Raw genomic sequence first — 24,905 nt, 5'->3', positions numbered from 1 at the left:
ACGAGGCGATTGACCATGCTACTGCCATCGAAGCAAGGTGTTTCTCAACCAGCATGCAACACGCCGCCCCGCCAGACAGCTGATTTCCTGGACCCGACTACTGAACTCTGTGAGGGCGTGGGACACGGAGAGAATCTGCTGGCGCTGTGGGACCCCAGGGCATGTTATGGCTGACTGCCGCCAGCTGGAACCCAAGACTGCTGCCTGCCAGCTGCCAGGAAACGAGAGCAGGTCCACATAGAGGGGAAGATGCGGACACCATCTATCGATCCCCAAAGAGCCATTTTTGACACCCACACCTGCAGCTGTGGGATGCACAGGAGAAGGAACCTTCTTATACGCCCCCGTCAAGATTGAAGGTGTACCGTGCACGGCTCTTATCAACATGGGCTCCTTTATAACTATCATCCACCCAGATGTCATCCACCAAGCCCACACCAACTGGAAAGTATGAGTGACCAACACCCCTGTCCAACTACGGACCGTGACTGGTGAGCTAGCCCCCATAGAAGCACAAGACTGGCTAAGGATTGAACATGGAGGCCACCAATACCACCATGAAGTCTGGATAGCCTCCGTCCAAGACCCCTGCATCCTCGGCCTGGACTGGGCAGTGATCAAGTGAGTTCCTCACCAAACCCTGGTGAGTCAGCAGGGAGCGGTCCCTCATCGCTCCCGAGCCCTCCGCCATAAAGTCGGCCCGGACCAGGATAGTGTAGAGCAGGGGTCTCCAACCCTGGTCCTGGAGAGCTACTGTGGCTGCTGGTTTTCGTTTCAACCAATCTCTCAGTTACTTAATTGAACCAATTATTGGCTTAATTAGTCAAGATTAACAGGTGTTCCAGATCTTAAGCCACTGATGATGTAAAGACACCTATAAAACCTGCTGGATAGGGGCTCTCCAGGACCAGGGTTGGAGACCCCTGGTGTAGAGGGAGTGTATGTGTGCAGGGGTTGCATGTTGTGTGTGTGCGTGCAGGGGTTGCATGTTGTGTGTGGAGGCGTGTGTAGGGTACAGGTTTGAAGGACGTGGGGGCAGGGGTCTGAGTAAAGGGCGGAGGGAGCAGGGGGGGGATGTAAGGGGGTGCGTGAAAAAGACCGGGAGGATTGTGGAAGACAAGAGTGTGAGAAAAGGTTGTGTTGGGAGAGATAGAGTGAGAAAGGGTAGGGTAAAGGAAAAACTACTATAATCATTTATTTTCATTTTTCGACTCCCAGTTCCCTTTCCCTCACTTTATGATTTTATTTTGTGATTATTGATTTGTTGTAAAAATGAACGACTCTGTCTCATTACTATCCCAAAAACTTGAAACGCTACAATATTATACGCAATATTACATATAGAAAACAATTTAAATAATTTAAAAACCCTTAAGTCCCTTTAAATATTTACGGTATATAATGCAACAAGTGGTGTAGCCTACCGAATAATTGTATAATTCATCAACATAGTACGCGGCGATAGCCCAGGCAGGTGTTTATATTAAATTTCTTGCCGTTGCGGGATAGGCTGTACTGTTTTTGGAGTTCAATATTGAGAAGCTGTTCACATTTCCTTTAAAAGTACTGTCGAGTTGGTGTACAGTTGTTACGTTGTGTAACTGTCAACCATGGAGTTCAGCCGAGTGATGTCAGCGTTTCAGCACCAAAAACAGAAAGCGATTACAGCAAAGTGTTTGAGTACATGCAATATTAAAGATAGCTTAGTTCATTTTTAAGGTCTCCAATACGCAACCTCGCAGCCATGGATAGCGATGACGAAAATATGGAAGAAGTAATAGAAGGTGAGGTAAATGGAAATGTTCTCTCAAGTTTGCTACATTAATTATATATATTTAGTTGTGATGGGTTGAATGGCCAGTCCTACTGGGCCCTGGTATTTGTCAAAATTGTGAACGCCTGAGAGTTTCTTTATGAACGTTACCGGGGATAGTCTGCATCAGGCTGTAGAAGAAAGCTGGTGACCCGCAGCCAGCGTCGTAACCAGAGCTGACATTCTACCGAGGTCAAACTCGGGTTTCAAGCTGCAGCTGGCAGTATTTATATGACTGCTTGGTATTTACTATTCAACTTCCAAATCTGTGTTACATGGCAAACCAACAGAGAAAATTAAGGAGTCTTTTGTACTTTACCAGAATTTTAACATTAGCAAGCTGTAGTGTATTGTAAACATTTAATTATCTTAATTATGTCATGTTTGTGAAACATGCGCTATTAGCATACAGCTAATAGCGCATGTCGTAGTAGTCGTACTAGTAGCACAGCTATGCCCAGAAGGTTTGCATTATACTGGAATGAAATACTTTTGCTTCATGAAGTCGAATTAAACCTGCTGAATAATATTATGTTAACATGTTGAATTACATACCGCTTTTCCATATACTTAACCAAAAACGGGCAAACATTTAAATGTGACATTTCGAACTGTAACATGAAATACTGGAGTACTATTATGGCTTCCGGTAGACTTTTGCGATATCATTTGGTAGTTTCTTTGATAACATGATGTTAAATAAAATATATAAATGATGTTCATATATATATATATATATATATATATATATATATATATATATATATATATATATATATATATATATATACTTTTGGCCATAGCTGTAGTAGTCGTAGTGGTATAAATGCATATTATTAATGTATTGTTTGTTGTAATACAGTATAAACCAAGTGAAAGATTATTTTTTTCCACTGTTGTTTGAAGGTCAAAGCAGTTGTAACTTTGTTTCTCAGCACCCGATAAACGCAATTGTGTTTGGAGTTTGCAGAATGATACACCTAAATTGACTATAGTGTGTGGAAAGTGGGTTATTGATACATTATCACGTCTACTAATTGTTTGCACTTGGCACAATTGGGGGTATTTTAAGTGTTTTTATAAAGTATTGTAAAGCATCATATCGCCGTTTTCCAGCCCCGTTATTAAACATGCAGTATTTAGTCATTAGGTTATTTTATTATCATGGAACTTGTTGTTGTTCTTATTATTGTTATTATTATTATTATCATGAAGTAACACATTTTATACCACTTGGGTTACTCAAATAATTAATTTCCTTACCCCCTCTTAAATGCCAGCAATGAATAGCAGTTCACAATGTAATCAGCATTATGCTGTTTAAAGAGAAAGCAATGCTGGGTGAAGAGCTGGTTATGCTGGTTCAAGAAGAAACACAATTCCTCAGCTCCAGCTAGTCGCCAGCACACCAGGAATTTTCTGTTCTGGAGGAATAAAAAGAAATGTTTGATATTCATGAACAGTCTACAACAGTTTCTTGTATGCAAAACATCATTGAATACATTTAAAACGTTTTTTTTTTTTTTTTTTAATTAAACACTACATAATTTATTGAATTAGTTTTAAGCTTGCAAGTGACTTGAATGCATGCATACACATATTTATTAACTGGAGGCACAACACTGTGTGCAAAGAATAGGAGTGTACTTAGTCTGATACATGCAGTTACAGTTAAATTGAACTGCTTTATAACACTTTGCACTGCAGTTTTATTGAAATTACACTTTGGGTAGTAATAATTTGGTAAAGAAAAACTACTTGTATTATCATAATGCTTTATTTGATTAATAAAGTAATGTTATTAAAATACCTCCATTTTCAAAATATCACATGTCTCGTAAAGGTAGTAAGCTACCTGTTTCTTGAGATTACGGACAAAATGAGTTTTTAAAAAGTAATCATTGATTTGTATTAAATTAAACTCTGCTTTGCAGTTGGGTCTTAATGTGAGCTAGTACTCTGTGATTATTACTTTTTATAATTTTGCCTATCAGAGGTTGTAGAAAATGTGTTTCTTTTTTAAATTTCTTCACTGATGAACACATTATGCTGCATAATATAAATGTCAAATATTGAAAATAGCTTTTAAAAGAAAATAATAAAACATAAAAGATGTTTTTCATTGAGAATCTTTTTTAAAAATGCCATTGCTTTATATGGGGAACAAATGGCGTCCTCATATGTGGTAAACCCAGCCAGGGTGTATGCAGGTGCTCACAATGCAGTGGCAGAGAAAGTTCTTATGGCGTATATGACAGAGCACTGTTCTGTGACACGTACACATTTGGTGGGGTCATCTTGTCTCAATGTAGTACACACAATCACATCATAACTTTTCTCATGGAACATTTTATCATTGTTAGACACATTCTATCCTTTCCATTGCCCATGTGTGTATCAATTTACTGTAACTAATACCTACATTTTAAAATTCATTTAGAAAAGGATTCAGTACCATCAGCTTCCAGCTCTAGCGGGCTTCTATCAGACAGCAGATGCCCGCTGGAACCTCACCTCCTCAACTGTGACTCAAACTTAAAATCAATCCGCGCAAATGCCCAGCTTTTTCATTTTGATTTGCCGTACCAGAAGAATGATTACAAGTTTAAGGTAAATCTAGTTTTTTAGTGTTTTCTTAAAAGAAAATAATGAGAGTCCCTGAATGTCTCACCTGGTAAAAGCACTGCTGCACAGCATGCAGGTTGAGTCATACAACAGAGATTGCAAGTTCAAATTCAATCCTGACCGTTTCTCCTCACCGCTCTCCGGTGACCCCTACAGGCCAGGCGTCAAGTGAGCTTGGGGGCGGAGATTTGCTGGGCTGGTCTTTGTCCTCCAGAGGCCGGTAGCCTGCAGACATCCGCTCTCGAGTTCCTGGGTGTAAAAAGACGCCGACTGGCTCGTTGGATTCGAGGACACCCACAGAGCCCCGGGTCCCTGAGCTGTGTGGGAGAAAAATAATAATAATAATTGGGCATTCCAAACTGGAAGAAAATTGGGGGGGGGGGGATAATTGGAGATTTTATTTAAAAAATAAAAAAAAATAATGAGAAAAGAATTTGATCTTGACTTTCGTTTGCACCCTCGCCTTTGACTTGGGACGCATAACTCCAGTCATGGTCAACTGCCACATGTTAGAGCCATCATCGACTGGCACTATTGCTTAATAATTATACATTTGTAAACCTTAACTAGAACAACAATTTCCTACCCCTGGTCTAAAGTTACATGCATACAAAACTACCCATCAAACCACACTTTAAAAGCAAAATAACACATGAGTGAACTGTTGACTGAAGGCTGAATTGCTTCTAGACATATGTTACATAGACCAGCCAAAGAGTCTTTATTTGAGTAGCTATGTTCCGTACGTCTATGGCAGGCAACTAGAACCGAACAGCAGCTCCTGATCTGAGGTGAAATTACTTCAACAAAACACATTCAAATGATTGGAATAAGAGCTACTCAGAATAACTGCAAACACCATACACATGTATGAAATGGGACAGTAAACAATAAGAAAGGGACATTTGAAGCTGCCTGCTCTTTAACATGGATTTCCCTGTAGTTAATTAAAGACTGGTGTAATATGGCCTGTGGTCTCCTCCAACAGGTGGTCTTAACACAAGTTTTACCTGTATCTAGGGTTGCCAATTGTCTCTGTTTTCCCTGGATCATCACGGTTTTGAGGAAGCTGTCTCGAGATTTCTATATGCCTTTCTGAGACACTAAAAGATCCTGTTTTTAATCCTATGCTTTACTTCCACATTCACGTAGATAAGAGTACTATAGCATTAGCGCAATGCCAGTCCCGTAAGTTGAGCACAAGTTAATATTACTGCAAAGGACGCACAATATTAATTTAACATATTTTTGGATGACCATAGGATTTATAGAGAGTTTAAACTTTTAACACCGGCCCTTCTGTTCAGATGTCACTTTTTAGAGGTGGCAACCCTACCTGTATCACTTTAATGGTAGAGCCTTTTTCAGCACCTAGTCTTCTTTGGTGATTGTCTAGTGATATTCCTACTTCAGGTCCCCTGGATGAAGATGACCAGCCTCATGGGTTTTGTACGATCACTTACTCCTCTAGCGACCGCTTCGAAGGACACTTTGTTCACGGGGAGAAGAACGGCCGAGGGAAGTTCTACTTTTTCGACGGGAGGTAAGTGATGGTAGCGCAGTGCTCATTCTTAGGTGACCTGCAGTGAAGTCTTTTCACAGCCCGCAGATGAACTTACAGTCTGGATCTCTGAGGGTTGTGTGAGGAATCCCTAGTGAGAGTATCAGGCTGCTCTTTATTCCTATTTATAGAAACAGACCCAGCTATCCAAACCATTTTGGAGTGTGTTAATTTCTTTATAATAAAAAATTAAGTAAACAAGCTTTATTATTGAGAAAATAATAAAATATGAAAGGATTTGTGTAGTACGTATTTTATAAATAATACAGTTTCTAAAAAAAGTAATTTTGAAGCACAGTGTGATGTTCTGTGGTCAGTACGTTAGCCATGCACTGTAGATACATAGCACACCATAATTGAGTGGACCTTTGGTAACATTTTGGTTTACCTTTTTCTGTTGCTTTCCTGTATATTCAGTTCTAAAAAGAAAGTACCTAAAAATATGACTGTGGGAAGTAAAAAATGTGACGATTAGGTTTCATCAAATTAGGACAAATGAGGAGGTTTGATACCACAAGCTGTGACAGCCTTTTAAAGGTGTATCTGATACACTGTGATCAGTTGCATTTTTCTTTTTGCTTTATCTGTTATCTCCACTGTTTCTTTGTTAATTCGTGATTGCCCATTGTAGCATGGGTCGCAGCATTGCTCAACACATGTTAATTTGTTCAAAAGAAAGAGAATGGCCGCAGGAATGTCTACTCTTTTGACGGGAGGTAAGTGGTGTCAGGACGCATTTGTGAACAAGTTGCTACCAGCTGATAAAGGCTTTTGTATTAGATGTGCCACACAGCCGGTTGCTTTTTGTGTGTTAAATGAGTAGAAGAAGCTTCACAGCTGCAACAGATGGGCCTGTTTTCTATGCTGAGACAATAACAGATGTTTACAGCAGGTCTATCAGCTGTTCTAGATCATGACAAAAGAGGACCCTGAAACTGTAACTGCTCTTTTCTGCAATTAGGAACAAGGCGTCCCTCCCTCTGCACACAACATTCAGTTTCTCTCAGATGGTTAGCAAATATTTTGTCTTTTAAACATGAATTAGGAAATTCATCCACTAAAAGATTCAGCAGTATGTTTTTTATTTATTTATTTATTTTTTTTTTTAAAGGATTATTATAATAAGATTTCATAGAAAAGTTGTGTGCTCAGATCTCAGTGCTCAGAAGTTATGTCAGTTTTCACATGTTAAATCCAGGTTGCCACCATAGAAAGAGCTGCAGACAACCGAATGATCACTTTGTCAGCTGTCATCAATATTTTATTTCCAGAAAGTCATATTCCAGATCCTTTGTGTGGCATAAGAAAAGCCCTTATTGACACTCATCATTTAAAACTGTAATCTCTTATAGCAGGCAGCCCATCCATTATGCAACAAATAAGAATTACTGTGTCCCATAACAGAGGATGTGAATGTTGTGCTGCCCCCTGTCTCTGCAGCATCCTGGAAGGTTACTACGTGGACGATGCCCTGCAAGCCCAGGGAGTTTACACCTATGAGGACGGGGGCGTCCTTCATGGCACTTACCTGGAGGGGGAGCTGAATGGACCCGCACGAGAATACGATGCAGAGGGACGCCTTATCTTCAAGGGCCAATACAAGGACAACACCCGTCACGGGGTGTGCTGGCTCTACTACCCTGTAAGGCAGTTACGATAACACTCAACTGGCTTTTGTTTGTCGAAACGTTTTCCTCCAGGGCAAAGCAACATTTTCAACAGGAATAAAACTAAAGAACACAATGAAAAGTCATGAACAGGAGTAAGCCGTTGGTCCTATCTGTGCTTTCAAAACTGTATCTAGTGTCCCTATGACTCAGCAGTAACAACTTGGCTTCATAACCCACTCCATATCCTCACTGCTCTGTGTTTACAAGTGTCTCCTAGCCTGTGCTGCACTGCAAATAGTGACTAGGGTTTACTTTTCTGACTCTAACCCTAACCCTTCTTTGTTCTAGGCAAAATAGATTCCGCTCCCTCAACCTATCTTTGTAGTCTTGTTTTGACTTGTTTTGAGCTTTTTTTATACTCTTCGAATGATTTTATTCCTCTGAAAATGGGCTTTCTAGTTTGATTTACACATGTAAAACAATGACACCTGAAGAAGAGACAATTGAGGACTTGAAATCTAGAGTTTCTATCATCTGTGCCAGAATGATTACAGGTTTCAACAGTTTTCAACGTAAAGGTGAGAGGAGGTAGGAAATAAGTGGAACATCTGGATTTGGAAGAGTAATAAGAACATAAGAAAGGTTACACATGAAAGGAGGCCATTTGGCCCATCTTGCTCATTTGGTTGTTAGTAGCTTATTGATCCCACAGTCTCATCAAGCAGCTCCTTTAAGGATTCCAGGGTGTCAGCTTCAACAACATTACCGGGGAGTTGGTTCCAGACTCCCACAATTCTCTGTGTAAAAAAGTGCCTCCTATTTTCTGTCCATTTGTGACCCTTGGTTCTTGTTTCTTTTTTCAGGTCGAAAAAGTCCTTTTAAAAATACTTTTAGAATTTTGAATGCTTGAATCAGATCGCTGCGTAGTCTGCTTTGTTCAATACTGAATAGAGTCAATTCTTTTAGCCTGTCTGCCTATGACATGCCTTTAAACTTGGAATAATTCTGGTTGCTTTTCTTTGCACTCTTTCCAGAGCAGCAATATCCTTTTTGTAGCGAGATGACCAGAACTGAACACAATATTCTAGATGAGGTCTTACTAATGCATTGTAAAGTTTTAACATTACTTCCCTTGATTTAAATTCACACTTTTCACTATATATACGAGCATTTTGTTGGCCTTTTTATAGCTTCCCAACATTATGTAGATGAAGACATTTCTGAGTCAACATAAAGTCCTAGATCTTTTTCATAGATTCCTTCTTCAATTTCAGTATCTCCCATATGGTATTTATAATGGACATTTGTATTGCCTGTGTGCAGTACCTTACACTTTTCTCTATTAAATGTCATTTGCCCAGTTCAGAATGCTGGCTTGAAAATTTTGAATGCCTTTGCTGCTGCAATGGTGTTTGCCACTCATATTTTTGTGTCGTCTGCAAATTTAACAAGTTTGCTTACTATTCCAGAATCTAAGTCATTAATGTAGATTAGGAAGAGCAGAGGACCTAATACTGATCTCTGTGGTAAACCACTGGTCACCTCGCTTCATTTTGAGGTTTCTCCTCTAATCAGTACTTTCTGTTTTCTACATGTTAACCACTCCCTAGTCCATGTGCATGCATTTCCTTGAATCCCAACTGCGTTCAGTTTGAGAATGAATCTTTTATGCGGGACTTTGTCAAAAGCTTTCTGGAAATCTAAATAAACCATGTCATATGCTTTGCAATTATCCATTGTCGATGTTCCATCCTCAAAAAAATCAAGCAGGTTAGTTAGACATGATCTCCCTTTCCTAAAACCATGCTGACTGTCTCCCAGGATACTGTTACCATATATGTAATTTTCTATTTTGAATCTTATTTTAGTTTCCATAAGTTTACATATAATAGAAGTCAGGCTTATTGGTCTGTAGTTACCTGGTTCGGTTTTGTCCCCCTTTTTGTGGATCGGTATTATGTTTGCAATAATAATACTTAATTTGAATGAACTTTTTACAAATTTGGAAAATTAACAATACAGTATAAGAAAAAATATAAGGCACATAAAAGTATAGAAAAAAAAATATATATTTTAGTAAATAACTTCCCAAATAATACATCCCGGGGAATTCCGCAATTACGCACCAGCGTAATTTAATGCATAAAATGTATCCCCACGCATAGGCGCGTAATATTAAATAATATCGCCGTTAACAGAGAAGGATAGTGAAAAATGTTGGATCACACTGAGGATAAAGGGAACATTGATCGATTTTGCCAGAAAATGCCACGACAAAGGCCCCACGTTGCAAATATATCAGCAGAAGAGATTTTAAATGATTAGGATATTTGTCAATGAGCTTTTGGCATGATTCTTTAGTGATTTTTGACCATTCTTCAATGCAAAATGGTTCCAGTTCATTCAAATTCTGAGGACTTCTCTTGTTCACAGCCTTCTTCAACTCATATCAAAGATTGTCAATCAGATTTAGATCAGGACTTTGACTAGGCCATTCCAGAACCTTGATTTTATTCTTCTTTAACCATTCTGAAGTAGATTTTGATGTGTGCTTTGGATCGTTTTTGTAGCGGAGGGTTTCAGATGATTGGCCAATACCTTTTGGTTCCCTATGGAATCCATTTAACCATGTATTGGAACTAAATTTCCTGTGCCATTAGAGGAAAAACAGCCCCATACCACCTCTATGCTTGACAGTAGGTATGGTGTTCTTTTCTTTGTATGCCTCACCAGACTTTCTCCAAACATAACGACTATCATCATAACTAAATAGCTTGATTATTGCTTCATCACTTCACAAAACCTTTGGCCAGAACTCATATCCATCATTCAAATGCTGTTTTGCAAACTTTAAGCGAATGTCCATGTGACATTTTCCTATGAGTGGCTTTTTCCTTGGCCTGTGACCATTGAGACCTTCACCATGCAATACTTGACCTATGGTTGAAATGGAAACCCCAGTCTCACTTGGAGCCAATTCACTTTGAATATCTTTGGCAGTCAATCTCGGATTGTTATTAACCTTCCTCGCAATTCTTCTACTTGTTCTTGGTGAAAGAACCCTCTTTCTTCCAGACGGATGGAGCGTTGTGACAGTACCATGAGTCTTGTACTTCTTGATAATAGAAAGAATAGTTGAAATTGGGATACTCAAATTCTTGGCAATCTTCTTGTATCCTTGTGGACAGGCTGGCTGGTGGTGACATCAGACCTGGAACAGAAGCACACAGAGTGGTGAGTGAACTGTGAATTGCCCTGTAGCGCCGGTTTATTATTAAACAGAAAATAAAAGGTTGAACAAAACAGAACACACTTAACAAAACAAACAGAACGTTGGCCAAATTAAATAGACAAACAAAACACAAATACAAATGAGTATCGTGCTAGTTTAAACTAGCACGTGTAGCAATTGTTTACTTTTAGTTTACTCCCTACTTTCTCTCATCCGTTCTCCACTCTTGAACACACAACCCCGAGTGAATGAAACGTGCATTTATATATACAGTTGTGCCAGGATTGAATTACTAATTAATTATTCACTTGAATCCCAGCACGTGAACTAATTTGTGCAACCCCGTGCTCACATACTATTACATACTTTATCTGCACGTGAAGTGATTGTGCAATCCTTTTGCTTAAATACAACTATATAATTTAAATCACTTGTGCTACATAGCCCCATTATATCTTGTGTACCTATACATATACACCAACATTAACACACCACACGCAACATACACACAAAATGCACACAGGGGTGGGGACACCCCGTCACACTCCTTCTCCAGCTTTATGACAATAAATAATTTTCTGCCTAAGGTCTTCAGATAGCTCTTTAGTTTTTCCCATATTGACTTATTGGTAATGACAGCAATCGTCCTATGCCTAAACCTTTTATACTCTCTAAGAATGTTCACCTACAATCCAGCATTTTCTAGAGTTAAAAAATGCATATAGAATATAAATAAGTAAGATTTACAGAGAAAAACAGATTCATCTCAGTTGCATAAGTATTCAACCCCTTTGCTACTGCAGCCCTAAATCAGCTCAGGTGCAAATTATCAGCCTGTGTGTATTCAAAGTGGTTTAACTTGTAGATCATTTCCCTCAGGTATATAAAGACTTTCAAGCTGCAACTCACATAGTGATCCAACAAAGCAACCATGAAGACCAAGGAGCATTCAAAATAAGTCAGGGATATAGTGGTACAGAGGCACAGAGCAGGAGAAGGGTGCAATAAAATTTTAAAGGTGCTGAATATCCCTCTCAGCACAGTGAAGTCCATCATTAAGAAGTGGAAGATGCATCATACTACCCAGACACTACCCAGATCAGGTCGCCCTCCCGAACTGAGCAGCTGGGCAAGCAGGAAACTGGTTCGGGATGTCACTCTGTAGCCAACAATGACCTTGAGAGATCTGCAAAGTTCTGTGTCTGAGATGGGAGTCAGTGTTCAAACATCAACAATAAGCTGGTCCCTACACAAAGCTGGCCTGTATGGACGAGTGGCAAGAAAGAAGCCATTACTCAAAAAGCCTCATCTTAAAGCACGTATGGAGTTTGCAAAAAAGCATGTAGATGATACTGCAGACATGTGGAAAAAGGTTTTGTGGTCAGACAAGACAGAAATTGAACTTTTCGGTCTAAATTCCAAGTGTTACGCCTGACGCAAGCCCAACACTGCACATCACCCAGTCAACACCATCCCAACTGTCTAGCATGGTGGTGGCAGCATCACGTTATGGGGATGCTTCTCTTCAGCAGGGACTGGGAAGCTTGTCAGGATAGAGGGGAGAATGGATGGTGCAAAGTACAGGCGAATCCTTGAGGAAAACCTGTTTGAGTCAGTCAAGACTCTGAAACTGGGGAGGAAATTCACATTTCAGCAGGACAGTGACCCAAAGCACAAAGCCAAAGCCACACTGTAGTGGTTGAACAAGAAGAGAATTATGTTCCCAGTCCCCAGTCAAAGTCCTGACTTGAATCCAATCGAAATTTTATAGCGAGACTTGAAGATGGCAGTCCATCGATGATCCCAACAAACTTATCAGAACTGGAGCAATTTTCCCATGAAGAATGGGCAAAAATTACACCATCTGTGGAAGGGTGGTGGGCAATTCACTGACACACACGGGAGACAGAAGTTTTATTTGCAACACCGCATTGGTGCCCAGTTTTTTTATTTTCTTTTAGCTTATTTTCTCTTTAGCCCACAGAGGGCGCTGTTGTCTGTGGCCTGAATACCGACAACAGTAGTCAGGTCCACAGTAATACCAATACAGGCACAGACCAATGTTTCACACTCACAGGTGCTCAAAAGAATAATGAAAACAAAAGGCAAAAGAAAAAGTGAAAATAAAACACAGTAATAAAACTACAAAATAAAGGTGCTGCACTCGGCAGCGTTACTCCGACCGTGTCGCTATCCACACGGCCCGGGTCTCCGTCCTACGCTCATCCGTCCCCTCAACCTGCTTATACCGTTCGGGGTTCTGCCCAAGTTTTCCCAGCTACTAAAAATTCCTTTTCTTTTTAATTAATTTGTTGTTGTGCTCGGTCCGGCAGCAGAGCTTCTGCTAGCTGGCTCGTTTCGCCTTAGAGGGCAGGCTGAGGGAACACCAGAGTGTTATCTTATAGTTTGAGCAATCCTCCAAGGCCTGCCTCTCAGCCACTCAGAGAGAGGGAAAGCCAACACACCCTCTTCCCCACCTCTCCGTGTCACTGCCATGACTGACAGGCGGATCGACAAGGCTGTTGCCCCCTTCCTGCAGTACCCCGCATGCGTCAGACAGTCAGCACAGACCGTTACATATCCTCCTCCTCAGAATGGCACCACCAGTCCATTTGAAAATCCTACACCCCCATGCCTTACTGAGAGAAAAAATCTGCGTTTTGATGCAGCTTTCCTGCTTGGTGGACAACCCTAAAGGCATAGGGCTGCAGGGCCAAGTACCACCACGTGATTCTGGCGTTGTTATCCTTCATCTGGTGAAGCCATGCTAAGGGGGCATGATCTGTAACCAGGGTGAAGTGTCGCCCCAAGAGGTAGTACCGGATTGACTTAACTGCCCATTTTACCGCGAGACACTCCTCGATGGTACTATAGTTTTACTTGCGTGGAAGGAGCTTCTTGCTGATGTACAGGACCAGGTGCTCACTTCCCCGCACCTCCTGAGACAACACTGCCCCAAGACCTGTCTCTGACGCATCCGTCTGCAGGGTGAACTGCCTACTGAAATCAGGACTGCACAGCACTGGCTGCTGCGCAGCCTTCACTTCAGAGCGAGAAAGGCCCTCTGGTACGGCTCCGTCAACTGAACCGTATTTGGGGAAGCCTTCTGGGTGACGTCTGTCTAGCAAGTGTGGCGAAGCTTGGGCTGAACTTCCTATAATAGCCTGTTAGTCCCAAGAAAGAGCACACCTTGGTTTTGGTCGTAGGGACCGGCCAGTCAGCCAAGGCTTTCACCTTAGCAATCAGCGGTCTGATCTGGCCACTCCCTACTCGATACCCCAAATACTCCGACTCACTCTTCCCAATGGCACATTTCTTTGGGTTACCAGTGAGCCCAGCCTCCTGCAAGGATTGCAGCACTGCCGGCACTTTACACAGATGACTCTGCCAATCCTCACTGTGGATAACCACGTCATCTATGTAAGAAGCGGCGTACTGCTGATGGGGCTGCAAAATGTGATTCATCATTCTCTGGAAAGTGGCTGGTGCTCCGTGCAACCCAAAGGGCATGGTCTTAAATTGGTACAACCTGAAGCTAGTTGAAAACGCTGTCCTCTCTCTGGATTCTGGGGTCAGGGGTATCTGCCAGTACCCCTTTGTTAAATCCAGTGTCATCATAAAATGAACCGTGCCCAGACGCTCCAGCAACTCATCTACCCGGGGCATGGGATAAGCGTTAAACTTCGATTTTTCATTAACTCGCCTGAAGTCAATGCAAAATCGAGTTGACCCGTCTGGGCCTATCCACTAAAACATTGTGCCAGGTCCCAACCTGCAGAAGCTGCCATTGCATCAAACACCTCCAGATAGGCTTCAGGGCGATCCTCTGCAGTCATCTTGGTTGGCCTCTGCAACCTGGGATCTGGTCCCATTGGCCTAGCATTGGCCTAGCAGCCCCCTGCACCGCAGTTGGCTGCAAACTGGGTGGCATCCATTTCTGCTCCTTTTTGGTGCACTGCTTTTTGTGGGCAGTGCCAGTGAATCCCACTGTGGAAGGGTAAGGAATTCACTGACACAGGAGACAGAAATTTGCTGTGCTAAACACCACTTGGGTGCACTATTTATTTAGGTCCACAAGGTGGCACTGCTGTCCTATTATTACCATCAATGGTAGAAGGCTACACAGAATACCTTGTGTACACACGCAGGTGCACGAAACAATAATCAAAACAGAAGGCACAAAGAAAAAGAGAAATAAAACACTATTAACAAAACTACAAAATAAAGGTGCACTATGCAGACTGTCACTACCCGTACGGCCCAAGACTCCATCCTACACTATGCAGTTCCCTCAACTGCGCTGCTGAAAACTGTACTTTCGGGGGTCTGCTCAGATTTCCCCGCTACTGCTCTATATCTTGTATTTTATTGTATTGTTGTGCTGTTATTTCATTGCACTGTTCTTTGTCCGGCCTCAAAGCTATAGGGGCCGATCTGAGGGAACAACAGAGCGTTATTTATAGGTTCAGCAATCCCCCAAGGCCCGCCTTTCAGCCACTCAGAGAGAGGGAAATCCAACAGACCCTCTTCCCCACCTCTCCGTGTCATCGCCAGGACTGACAGGCGGATCTTACGAGGCTGCTGCCCTCTTCCTACAGCACCATGCATACGTCAGACAGTCAGTACAGATCTCCCCTGTTACAGGGGGCTATAGTGGAAAATTATTGACCTGAGGGAAGACTATTCTTACCGACAGGGGGCTATGAATCTACAATTACATTGATAACAGTATCTCCGTACAAGACAAACTTCCACAGTGGGAGCGGCCATTTTGGTTTTGCTGCAGTTGACCGACTCTCAACTCTGGTGATTCCACTGCTTCAGCAGTGACGCACCGGTGAATTTAACAACAGTTCATTGAGCAACTCCTGCTGAATTTAACAACGGTTTGGTGAATCCGCTTTACATCGGTGCATGCAGCGGTGAATTTAACAACGCACCCAAACTCCTCTCGGGAGACGCCGGCGGAAGTGACACACGAATGGGAACTCAGCTGCCTCGTAACACTGTAAGTGTATGGCAGGCAGATTTGGAAAATGCCAAAAAGGTGTATTGCTGCCAGATTTGGAAACACCACCAAACAGAGGGTAAATTCAGAAACAAACCAAAAAAATATATGGGGGAAAAATGTATGAAACTTAAGAGCAAACGCAATAATAGAGTTTTCTACATTGCTCAGCGCACTTTACTGATGATTTTTTTTAGCAATCATCAGCAGGGATCCTATAGGAATCCGTAATTTATTACAGAATATGCAGAGAATTCTTATTTTTACATTTCCAAAATGCAAGGCTTTTTTGCTTGTTCATAACCAAATCAATACACTTATCATATATAATCATCAACACTGGCAATTTTGCCTCTAAATTTAGTAAACATACTTGTTCAATAAAACTAATTCTGGTGAACGAGACACACTCACGTCACATTCATGCTGAAACGTAGCTGCAGTTTATGATATAAAATCACCCCTAAAGATTGGGTCAATGACTTTGGCAATAGCCATGCAGGTGACAAAGACTAACTGACTCGAGATAAACTAATATAAATCTTTAATGTAAATCGGTACGTTTGTTTATGTTATTGATTGATGGCACTCTGGTGAGTTTGTAACTTCCTTCGAATTTGAAAGTGTGCCAATAAATACTTCCTGTAAAAACTAACTGTTATTCAATGGTACTGTTTGTGTATGATCTGACGGGGGGATTTTAATTGCGGAATAACACAGATTTTTTTTTTTTTGTTTCTTGATATGGATGCAACATATGTAGCCGGAGCGCTATGCAATCGATCGTATATGAAGTATTTCATTTAAAAAATAGTTTTTCTAGTAAATGTTATTTTATTTAATACCTTGGCTGTTATTACAGAAATATGAAATGGAAGTTCGACGTGTATGTCTGTTGTAATTTTGTTTTCTGACTACTTGCGCAGAAGATCAGATTACTTGCTTTACACCGTTTATAATACAGGTCATTGCATCTTCTTCACAGGCTAAACGGCAATCAACACGTTTTAAAAACAAATGTCTTTGATTAATAATTGTTAGTCCTATTAAAAATTATTTTCTTTTTTGCAAGAGTGCAGCAAAGGATAGGACATTACTGAATCAGAATCAATTCCTCCAGGGTGTGGTGTATAATTTCTACTGGCACTCCCTGTCTGAACTCAAATAATTTATCTGCAATCTTTACTAGTACTTGCTAGGATGAATTAAAATAAAAAACAGATCACTGTTAAGTATAGTTTAATGAACTATGTTTTTTTGCAAACACTTGCTAGCTCCTTGAGTAGCCATGCTGTTTCTGTTCCACTTTCCTTCCCCGGCGCACGTCATATAGCAACGGGAGGAGTTCCATAGCAACCACTGAAGCAGGCTTCCTGTTTACCAAAACGCCGATTTAAAACTTAAAATCAGACTGCTTTCCAGCAACCTTTGAGTAAAACTGAACATTGTAGTTTGTTTTGGGGTATGTAAACTAGTTATTTTTTATTAGTCTTACAAATCGCTGGAAGGACACTTTAAGGCACAAGAAGAACAGGAAGCATTTTATAGCAGCATCTTTCTGGGGTTTTTTTGGCCCTTGCCGAAAAATTTGTGGCAATATTTAAACTGAAAAAAAAGTGTACAGAAGGCTAATCCCAAAAACAGTTAAGTGATAGAAATAGTAATAAAAAAATCAGTCTTAGCTGAAGACCCTGGGCTCTGTGTGATGGTGTGCGCTTGTGATTCTGCAGGACGGTGGAAGCCTGGTTGGAGAAGTGAATGAAGAGGGGGAGATGACTGGCAGCAAGGTGGCATACCTGTACCCTGATGGCAGGATAGCACTACATGGGAAGTTCATTGAGGGGGATCTCATAGAGGCTAGGCTGGCCACCCTGACTTCTGTGGACAATGGACGACCACAGTTTGAGATACAACCTGACAGTAAGACCAAGAACTGAAACGAACTTCCATAAACTTAGAAAAATAGGCTATAGGTATCACGCTTTTTGTCACACTACAAATTAGCGTTAATAAAGTCATTACTCACAGCTGCTTCTTCACTGGCTGTGTTTTCCATTCTAGTTTGTAAGGAAAGAACAGTGTACTTAAGATAGTTTTGAAGTAGGTACTGAGGATTGAACCCTGGTCTCCAGGTTCAGAGAGTAAGACACTCTTTGCTATGCCAAAAGAGCCAGGCCATTTGCAGACAGATTAAACTCAGACAGCTATCAGAGTTTCTTTTCACAATAAATCAGCATTTTGATGGACAGCACAGGTGCTAATTTAATTGGCAATGCCTTATGACTCATGAGGGATTATCAGCGCAGGTACTGAAAACGTCCACAAATGACCCAATGACTTCAGAGTTGTATAGGGATACTGAATGATTTTGACATGTAAAAATGGTTATTCACTTACCCTTTGTTATATTGTGTCATGATAAATTATAAAGTTATATTGCATGTCTTGCAGTACAAGTACAAATACATTTTGTTAAAAATTAATTCCATAGAGGGTAAAACTAAGAGTGCATTTCGTAACCGTTTCGACACAGCCACAGCCCCCTAAAATAGACATGGACCTTCCCAAGTCTAAAGTAATGTAGATACTTTTAGTATATATATATATATATATATATATATATATATATATATATATATATATATATATATATACAGTGCAGTCAAAAAGTATTTGCCCCCTGTCTGATTCTCTGCATTTTTGCATATTTTTGACACTGAATGTTATCAGATCTTCACCAAAACCTAATATTAGATAAAAAGGACCCTGAGTGAACAAATAACACAATAATTTGATACATATTTCATTTATTTATTAAAGAAAGTTATGCAACACCCAATGCCCCAGTGTGAAAAAGTAATCGCCCCCTTAGACTCAATAACTGGTTACGCCACCTTTAGCAGCAATAACTGCAACCAAACGCTTCCTGTAGTTATTGATTAGTCTCTCACAGCGCCGTGGAGGAATTTTGTCCCACTCCTCCATGCAGAACTGCTTCAACTTAGTGACATTTGTGGGTTTTCGAGCATGAACTGCTCGTTTCGGGTCCTGCTACAACATCTCAATGGGGTTTAGGTCTGGACTTTAACTAGGCCATTCCAAAACTTTCAATTTCTTGATCTTGAACCATTCTTATGTAGACTTGTTTATGTGTTTCGGATCATTGTCTTGCTGACCTGACATTCTCCTGTAGAATTCTCTGATACAGAGCAGAATTCATGGTTCCTTCAATGATGACAAGGCGTCCAGGTCCTGATGCAGCAAAGCATCCCCAAACCATGACACTACCATCACCATGCTTGACCGTTGGTATGAGGTTCTTACTGTGGAACCTCATACCAAAAAGTTCCACTTTTGACTCATCTGGCCATAGAACATTGTTCCCGAACTCTTGAGGATCATCCAGGTGCTTTTTGGCAAACTTGAGAAGAGCATTCATGTTCTTATTAGTGAGCAATGGTTTCCACCTTGCTACTCTGCCATGAATCCCATTTTTGCCCAGTGTCTTTCTGATGGTGGAGTCATCAACACTGACCTTAGCGAGAGAGGCCTGCAGATCCCTGGATGTTGTTCTAGGGTTCTTTGTGACTTCCTGGACGATTTTACGCCTTGCTCTTGGAGAGATTTTGGCAGGATGGCCACTCCTGGGAAGATTCACTACTGTCCCAAACATTCTCTATTTGGACAATATGGCTCTGACTGTGGTTCGGTGGAGCCCCAGAGCCTTAGAAATGGCTTTGTAACCCTTTCCAGACTGATAGGAATCAAAAACTTTTTTCAGGAGGTCTTCAGGAATTTCTTTTGTTCGTGGCATGATGTGCCTCTAGAACCTGTGTGCTGACATCTTCACTCTGATGGTAAGGGCCAAAGTTAGTCAGATTTATATTGGGCAGGGCTGGCCCAAATCAGGCCTGGTTGTTAACCAAAGTATTCAAACAGCTGACCCTAATTATCCCTTTAATTGGGTTGAGTTAACTAGGGGGGGCAATAACTTTTTCACACCTGAAGATTGCATGTTTGATTACCTTGCACAGCAAACAAATGAAAGAAGCACCAAACTTTGGTGTCATTTTTTCTCTCAGACTCCCACTATATACTACTACAACCGACAAAAAAATCTGACCAAATACAATTTTTTTTTTAAATGAGGCCTCGCAGACACCCTGTTATGTGCTGCAGACCTGTTATGTGCTGCAGTTTTCATGACCCACTGTTTCCTCTAAACGATATTCCAGATGGAATGATGTACTAGGTGTTAAATCTGATGGATTCAGGGACCATTTATCTATCAGTGGTTTCAGATTATTGGTGTGCAAGAAGCTGAATGCTGAATTCCTGTCTTGCAGGCCCGGTTTACACCTATGACAAGTCCACCTCAGCCTGTATTTCTACAAACTGCCTCCTGCCTGACCCCTATGAGTCAGAGAGGTAGTGCTTTGTCTCTGTTCTATGGTTACAAAGAACTGGGAATGAAAAATATAAAATAGAAACACAACCGTCTGCTGTTGACATTAAAGTGTTACTGAGCAGGCATTAGGGTTTAAAACCCATCCAACGTTCTGCTTTGTTGTATGTATTCCTATACTGTATCCCTAGGCATCAATCAGTTTTGAGTAGTTATTTTTCATTTTACATTGGTTATGCATTGGGTCTTCCCATCAAAATGTCTATAAAGGGAATGTAATGTGCTGTGTTTTAAACCCTACAGCCTGTTCAGTAACTTTAATGATCCTTATCTGTCTGCCTAATTACATTTACAAAGGGGCCAGAGAGAAGTAGGTTGGTGTGTAGTGACCTTTAAATTCTTACATTGTTGGGGGGGGGGCAATTCAGAGGTGCATTATAACCTGTGTTGTTGTTCTTTTATGCAATTCAGTCATATTTTCCATGACGGTGGATATGTGTATTCCAGTAAGGCCTGATGCATGTTTTGAATGTTATCAAGAGAATTTTGCATTTTTGTTACCGCAGGGTTATGTTTGGATGATCTCTTCTTAAGTCTATAAGCGTAAGTCATAACTCTCCTTGTTATAGAGTCTATGTCGCCGATTCTTTAATTGCTGGTGCTGGGGAAGGATTGTTTGCCAAAACAGAAGCAGAGTCGAACACAGTGATGGCCTTCTACAACGGTGTTCGCATTACACATGAAGCGGTGAGAGAAACCTCACACTGGAGGCACACTAACGACTGTCCTCTCACTGCAGACCAGTGGTGCTGCCCAGCCAGAACTATTTTCTATAGGCAGCAGTGATGTAGTCAAGCCAGAACTTGCATAATTGCCCAGCTAAGTCACATGACACATCTCCCGCACAGTTGTCTGATTCAGTCAGTCCTCTTGATGCAATGAAACGAGCATTAGGAAACTCTTCTATTAAGAACTACTTCTTTAAGAAGTCTAAAAATGCTGATGAAGACAACAGCAACAGCGCATCGACTACGACTGTGTGTAGAAGTTAGACAAATGCATTACCTATTGCATGTATTACTAGAAGTTCAGTATACAAATGAAACGTGAATTTGTTTATTTTGGCATTCTGCTACCTTCAGATTTAGGACTACACCACTGCAAACAATCATGTCAATAGCAATCTAGATACCAAGACTTCTTTAATAAGGACTTGCCTCTCTTTTTAGAATGTTATGGTCTTCTCTATTAATTCTCTGCTTGAGGAATAGTTGTGAATGTGGCATAGCTTCAAAGCTGTTAAGGCTTATTTGGGAAATTGGAATTGAAAAAAAAGACTGCAGGTTTTTTCTGGTACCTAATCACAGTAGTTCAATCCCATCAAATAGTGTGTCTGCAATCAGCAAAAGTACCTGGATACAGCAAGTTATATAGTATTTTATGTGAAATATTTTTCATATTGTAAATAAATATATTTAAAGAAATATGAAAAACCAAAAGATTCTAAGCACATTAAAACAGGGACCAAGAATAATATTAGGCATGTGTTAGCACATCCTTAATAAGTGTGTTCAATAAATAACTAAATTAATTTTCTGAGAAAGGCACGAAAAAGAAGGGAAGCATTAATATACAAATTAAACAAACGGGGAAAATTTTTTAAAGTAAGCTTTTTCTGTTTGGTTCACTAGGTGGACAGCAGGGACTGGTCCCTCAACAGAAACACAATCTCTTTGGATGAAGAAGTAGTGCTAGATGTCCCTGAACCCTACAACAACGTAAAGAGGTACTCTGCATCACTGGGGCACAAAGCCAACCACTCCTTTACTCCCAACTGCATCTATGACCCGTAAGTACCTCCAATTACAACTAAGAGCAAGGCCCTCACTCAAACATGTCATTTAGAATGCTGTGACTGCAACAATTCCATCTGATATATAAGTTCCAAGGTTAGGTGAAGTAGGCAGTGCCTGCTTCAGAGGGTGTTCTGGTACTGTTATAAGCCATTTATTAATTTATTTTGTACTGGACCACAATAAAACATAAGTTCCCTTTAGTGAGACTTCCAAGACTTAGCTGGCATCTACTAGTGAGTTAACAGCTGCTGCAATAGTGATATCTGAGATTATATGTAAAGTTTATAATAAATTATAAAATAACACTGTTGCAATATCCATAAAAACTTAAAAACTGGGAGATATGGGTTCAATTGGCTCATGTTTTTATTATGTGCCTGATCTTATTGATTTGTGGTGCTCTGGTGTGAATAATGGACAAAATGTAGGATAAAGACGTTGACAGTGGGATCACATATGAATTGACAATGGATACAGTCTGGGTGGGGTTAGAAAGCTAGATCCCTCCCAGAAGGCTTATCTTTGGATTTCAGCTTGGCTTTCTAATGCAACATTCTTTAGTTTACAATGGTAAAATTATAGTAAAGTGTAGTAAAGCATAGTAAAACCATTGTGAAACCACAGGAAAGCCCATGCAAACATGGTAATTCAGTAGTATGTATAGTTATCAAAGTGAGGTAAACGCTTGGTAAAATGCAAAAATATTAAACTATATGTTGCATGCTTTAAAACCAATATATTTATTAGGTTTCAATAGAACATGCTTCAATATATTTCTTAGGATTCAATAGAACATGCTTCAATATATTTCTTAGGATTCAATAGAACATGCTTCAATATATTTCTTAGGATTCAATAGAACATGCTTCAATATATTTCTTAGGATTCAATAGAACATGCTTCAATATATTTCTTAAGATTCAATAGAACATGCTTCAATATATTTCTTAGGATTCAATAGAACATGCTTCAATATATTTCTTAGGATTCAATAGAACATGCTTCAATATATTTCTTAGGATTCAATAGAACATGCTTCAATATATTTCTTAGGATTCAATAGAACATGCTTCAATATATTTCTTAGGATTCAATAGAACATGCTTCAATATATTTCTTAGGATTCAATAGAACATGCTTCAATATGTTTATTAGGATTCAATAGAACATGCTTCAATATATTTCTTAGGATTCAATAGAACATGCTTCAATATATTTCTTAGGATTCAATAGAACATGCTTCAATATGTTTATTAGGATTCAATAGAACATGCTTCAGTAGCTTCAGAGCCATTCCAGTGTTCCTCTCATCATTGTGTACTTGAACATTTGCAAGTCTCTGAAGGTAAAAACAGTATTGAGATGCCCTTGTCTAACCCATGCTTTCTTTGCTGGAGAGAGAGCCTCTTTCCAGTTGCATTATGTTTCCCCTGAAAGGGACACTCTGCCCATCATATAAATAATTGAGACACCAATATTCAAGTCTAGTATGTAGTGCTGAAAATATATTAAAAATAAAAAGCTGAACTAAACATAATATTGAACCTTGAATTTATATGTTTCAGAAAAAATACTTATTTTTACAAGAGCCAAGAACCGTTCCATGAATATCAAACTTTATTTTATTTGCCAATACAGACTTTGACTATGAAAACAGTCCACGTTGAGTATTTCCTTATCTTCCCCTACAGGTTTGTTCACCCCCGCTTTGGGCCTATCAAATGTATCCGCACTCTCCGGGCTGTGGAGAGTGATGAGGAGCTGATGGTTGCCTATGGATACGACCACAGCCCTTTAGGAAAGAGTGGGCCTGAGGTCCCCGAGTGGTACAAGCAGGAACTACAGGCTTTCGAGGGGTAGTGAAACTGTGCAGATTCTGTGTATCAGGCTCTAACAGCAGAAGAAAGAAGAAAAAACAACCAAAAAACACGGAACTATGCAATACAGTTCTGTAGAAAACTCGAAAAGCAGGGATTCTCACCGCCTAGCACTTAATTCCTGTTTAGCTTCCATTTATTATTAAAGCCAGGTTTTATTAAACATATTCATTGCTCTTTCTTTCCTACTCAATAGTTCATGCGGTACAGTGACTTTTTTGGCTGTAGTGTTATTGAAAAGTTCATGGTTATTGGAATATTAGATGATTCCCTAATCCAAGTCTTATTATATTTAAAAGTGTATTTTGATTTTTAAGTTAGCTATAAGCAAGAGACGCTCTGTAATATTATAGCATTTGCCCTTTGTTGTTGCTTGACCATTATTATTATTATTATTATTATTCATTTCTTAGCAGACGCCCTTATCCAGGGCGACTTACAATTGTTACAAGATATCACATTATACATTATTTCACATTATACAGTTATCACATTATTTTTACATACAATTGCCCATTTATACAGTTGGGTTTTTACTGGAGCAATCTAGGTAAAGTACCTTGCTCAAGGGTACAACAGCAGTGTCCTCCACTGGGGATTGAACCCACAGCCCTCCGGTCAAGAGTCCAGTGCTAACTAGCTAACTGTTTTTGTAACCAATATGTGCCCAAACTAAAACTCTTAGGTTGTTAGATTTCCACTATATAAATATGATGAAAAACGCCCAAAAAATACTTATTGAATTGTTGAATTATTGAAACAGTTGACTTGGTGTGTAATTGCCCTGCTTCTTGCGCTTTAAAAAAAAATACACGTTGAAACAAAGTTACTGAGCTGGTTGTTAATGTTAAAACTGAATTTTAATTGAATGCACAGTTTTTAATACTAGAAAGCATTATAGAAACTAGGTTATCCCTT

General features: G+C 40.1%; 1 protein-coding gene across 1 annotated transcript; it reads left to right on the top strand.

Moving 5' to 3' along the window:
- Nucleotides 1-1,584: 1,584 nt before the first annotated feature.
- On the top strand, nucleotides 1,585-24,152 carry setd7 (SET domain containing 7, histone lysine methyltransferase). The gene is made up of 8 exons (XM_034014283.3): nucleotides 1,585-1,784; nucleotides 5,852-5,981; nucleotides 7,440-7,641; nucleotides 17,580-17,769; nucleotides 20,196-20,277; nucleotides 20,884-21,001; nucleotides 21,946-22,103; nucleotides 23,802-24,152. The coding sequence occupies exons 1-8, from the start codon at nucleotides 1,745-1,747 to the stop codon at nucleotides 23,968-23,970; spliced, it is 1,089 nt and encodes a 362-aa protein (XP_033870174.2). The 5' UTR covers nucleotides 1,585-1,744; the 3' UTR covers nucleotides 23,971-24,152.
- The last annotated feature ends 753 nt before the right edge of the window (nucleotides 24,153-24,905 follow it).

The sequence above is a fragment of the Acipenser ruthenus genome, chromosome 2 (genome assembly GCF_902713425.1).
Source record: "Acipenser ruthenus chromosome 2, fAciRut3.2 maternal haplotype, whole genome shotgun sequence".
In the NCBI taxonomy this organism is placed as follows: Eukaryota; Metazoa; Chordata; class Actinopteri; order Acipenseriformes; family Acipenseridae; genus Acipenser; species Acipenser ruthenus.
Note: the sequence above shows the minus strand (reverse complement) of the source record. Positions and strands in the feature narration are given on the sequence as shown.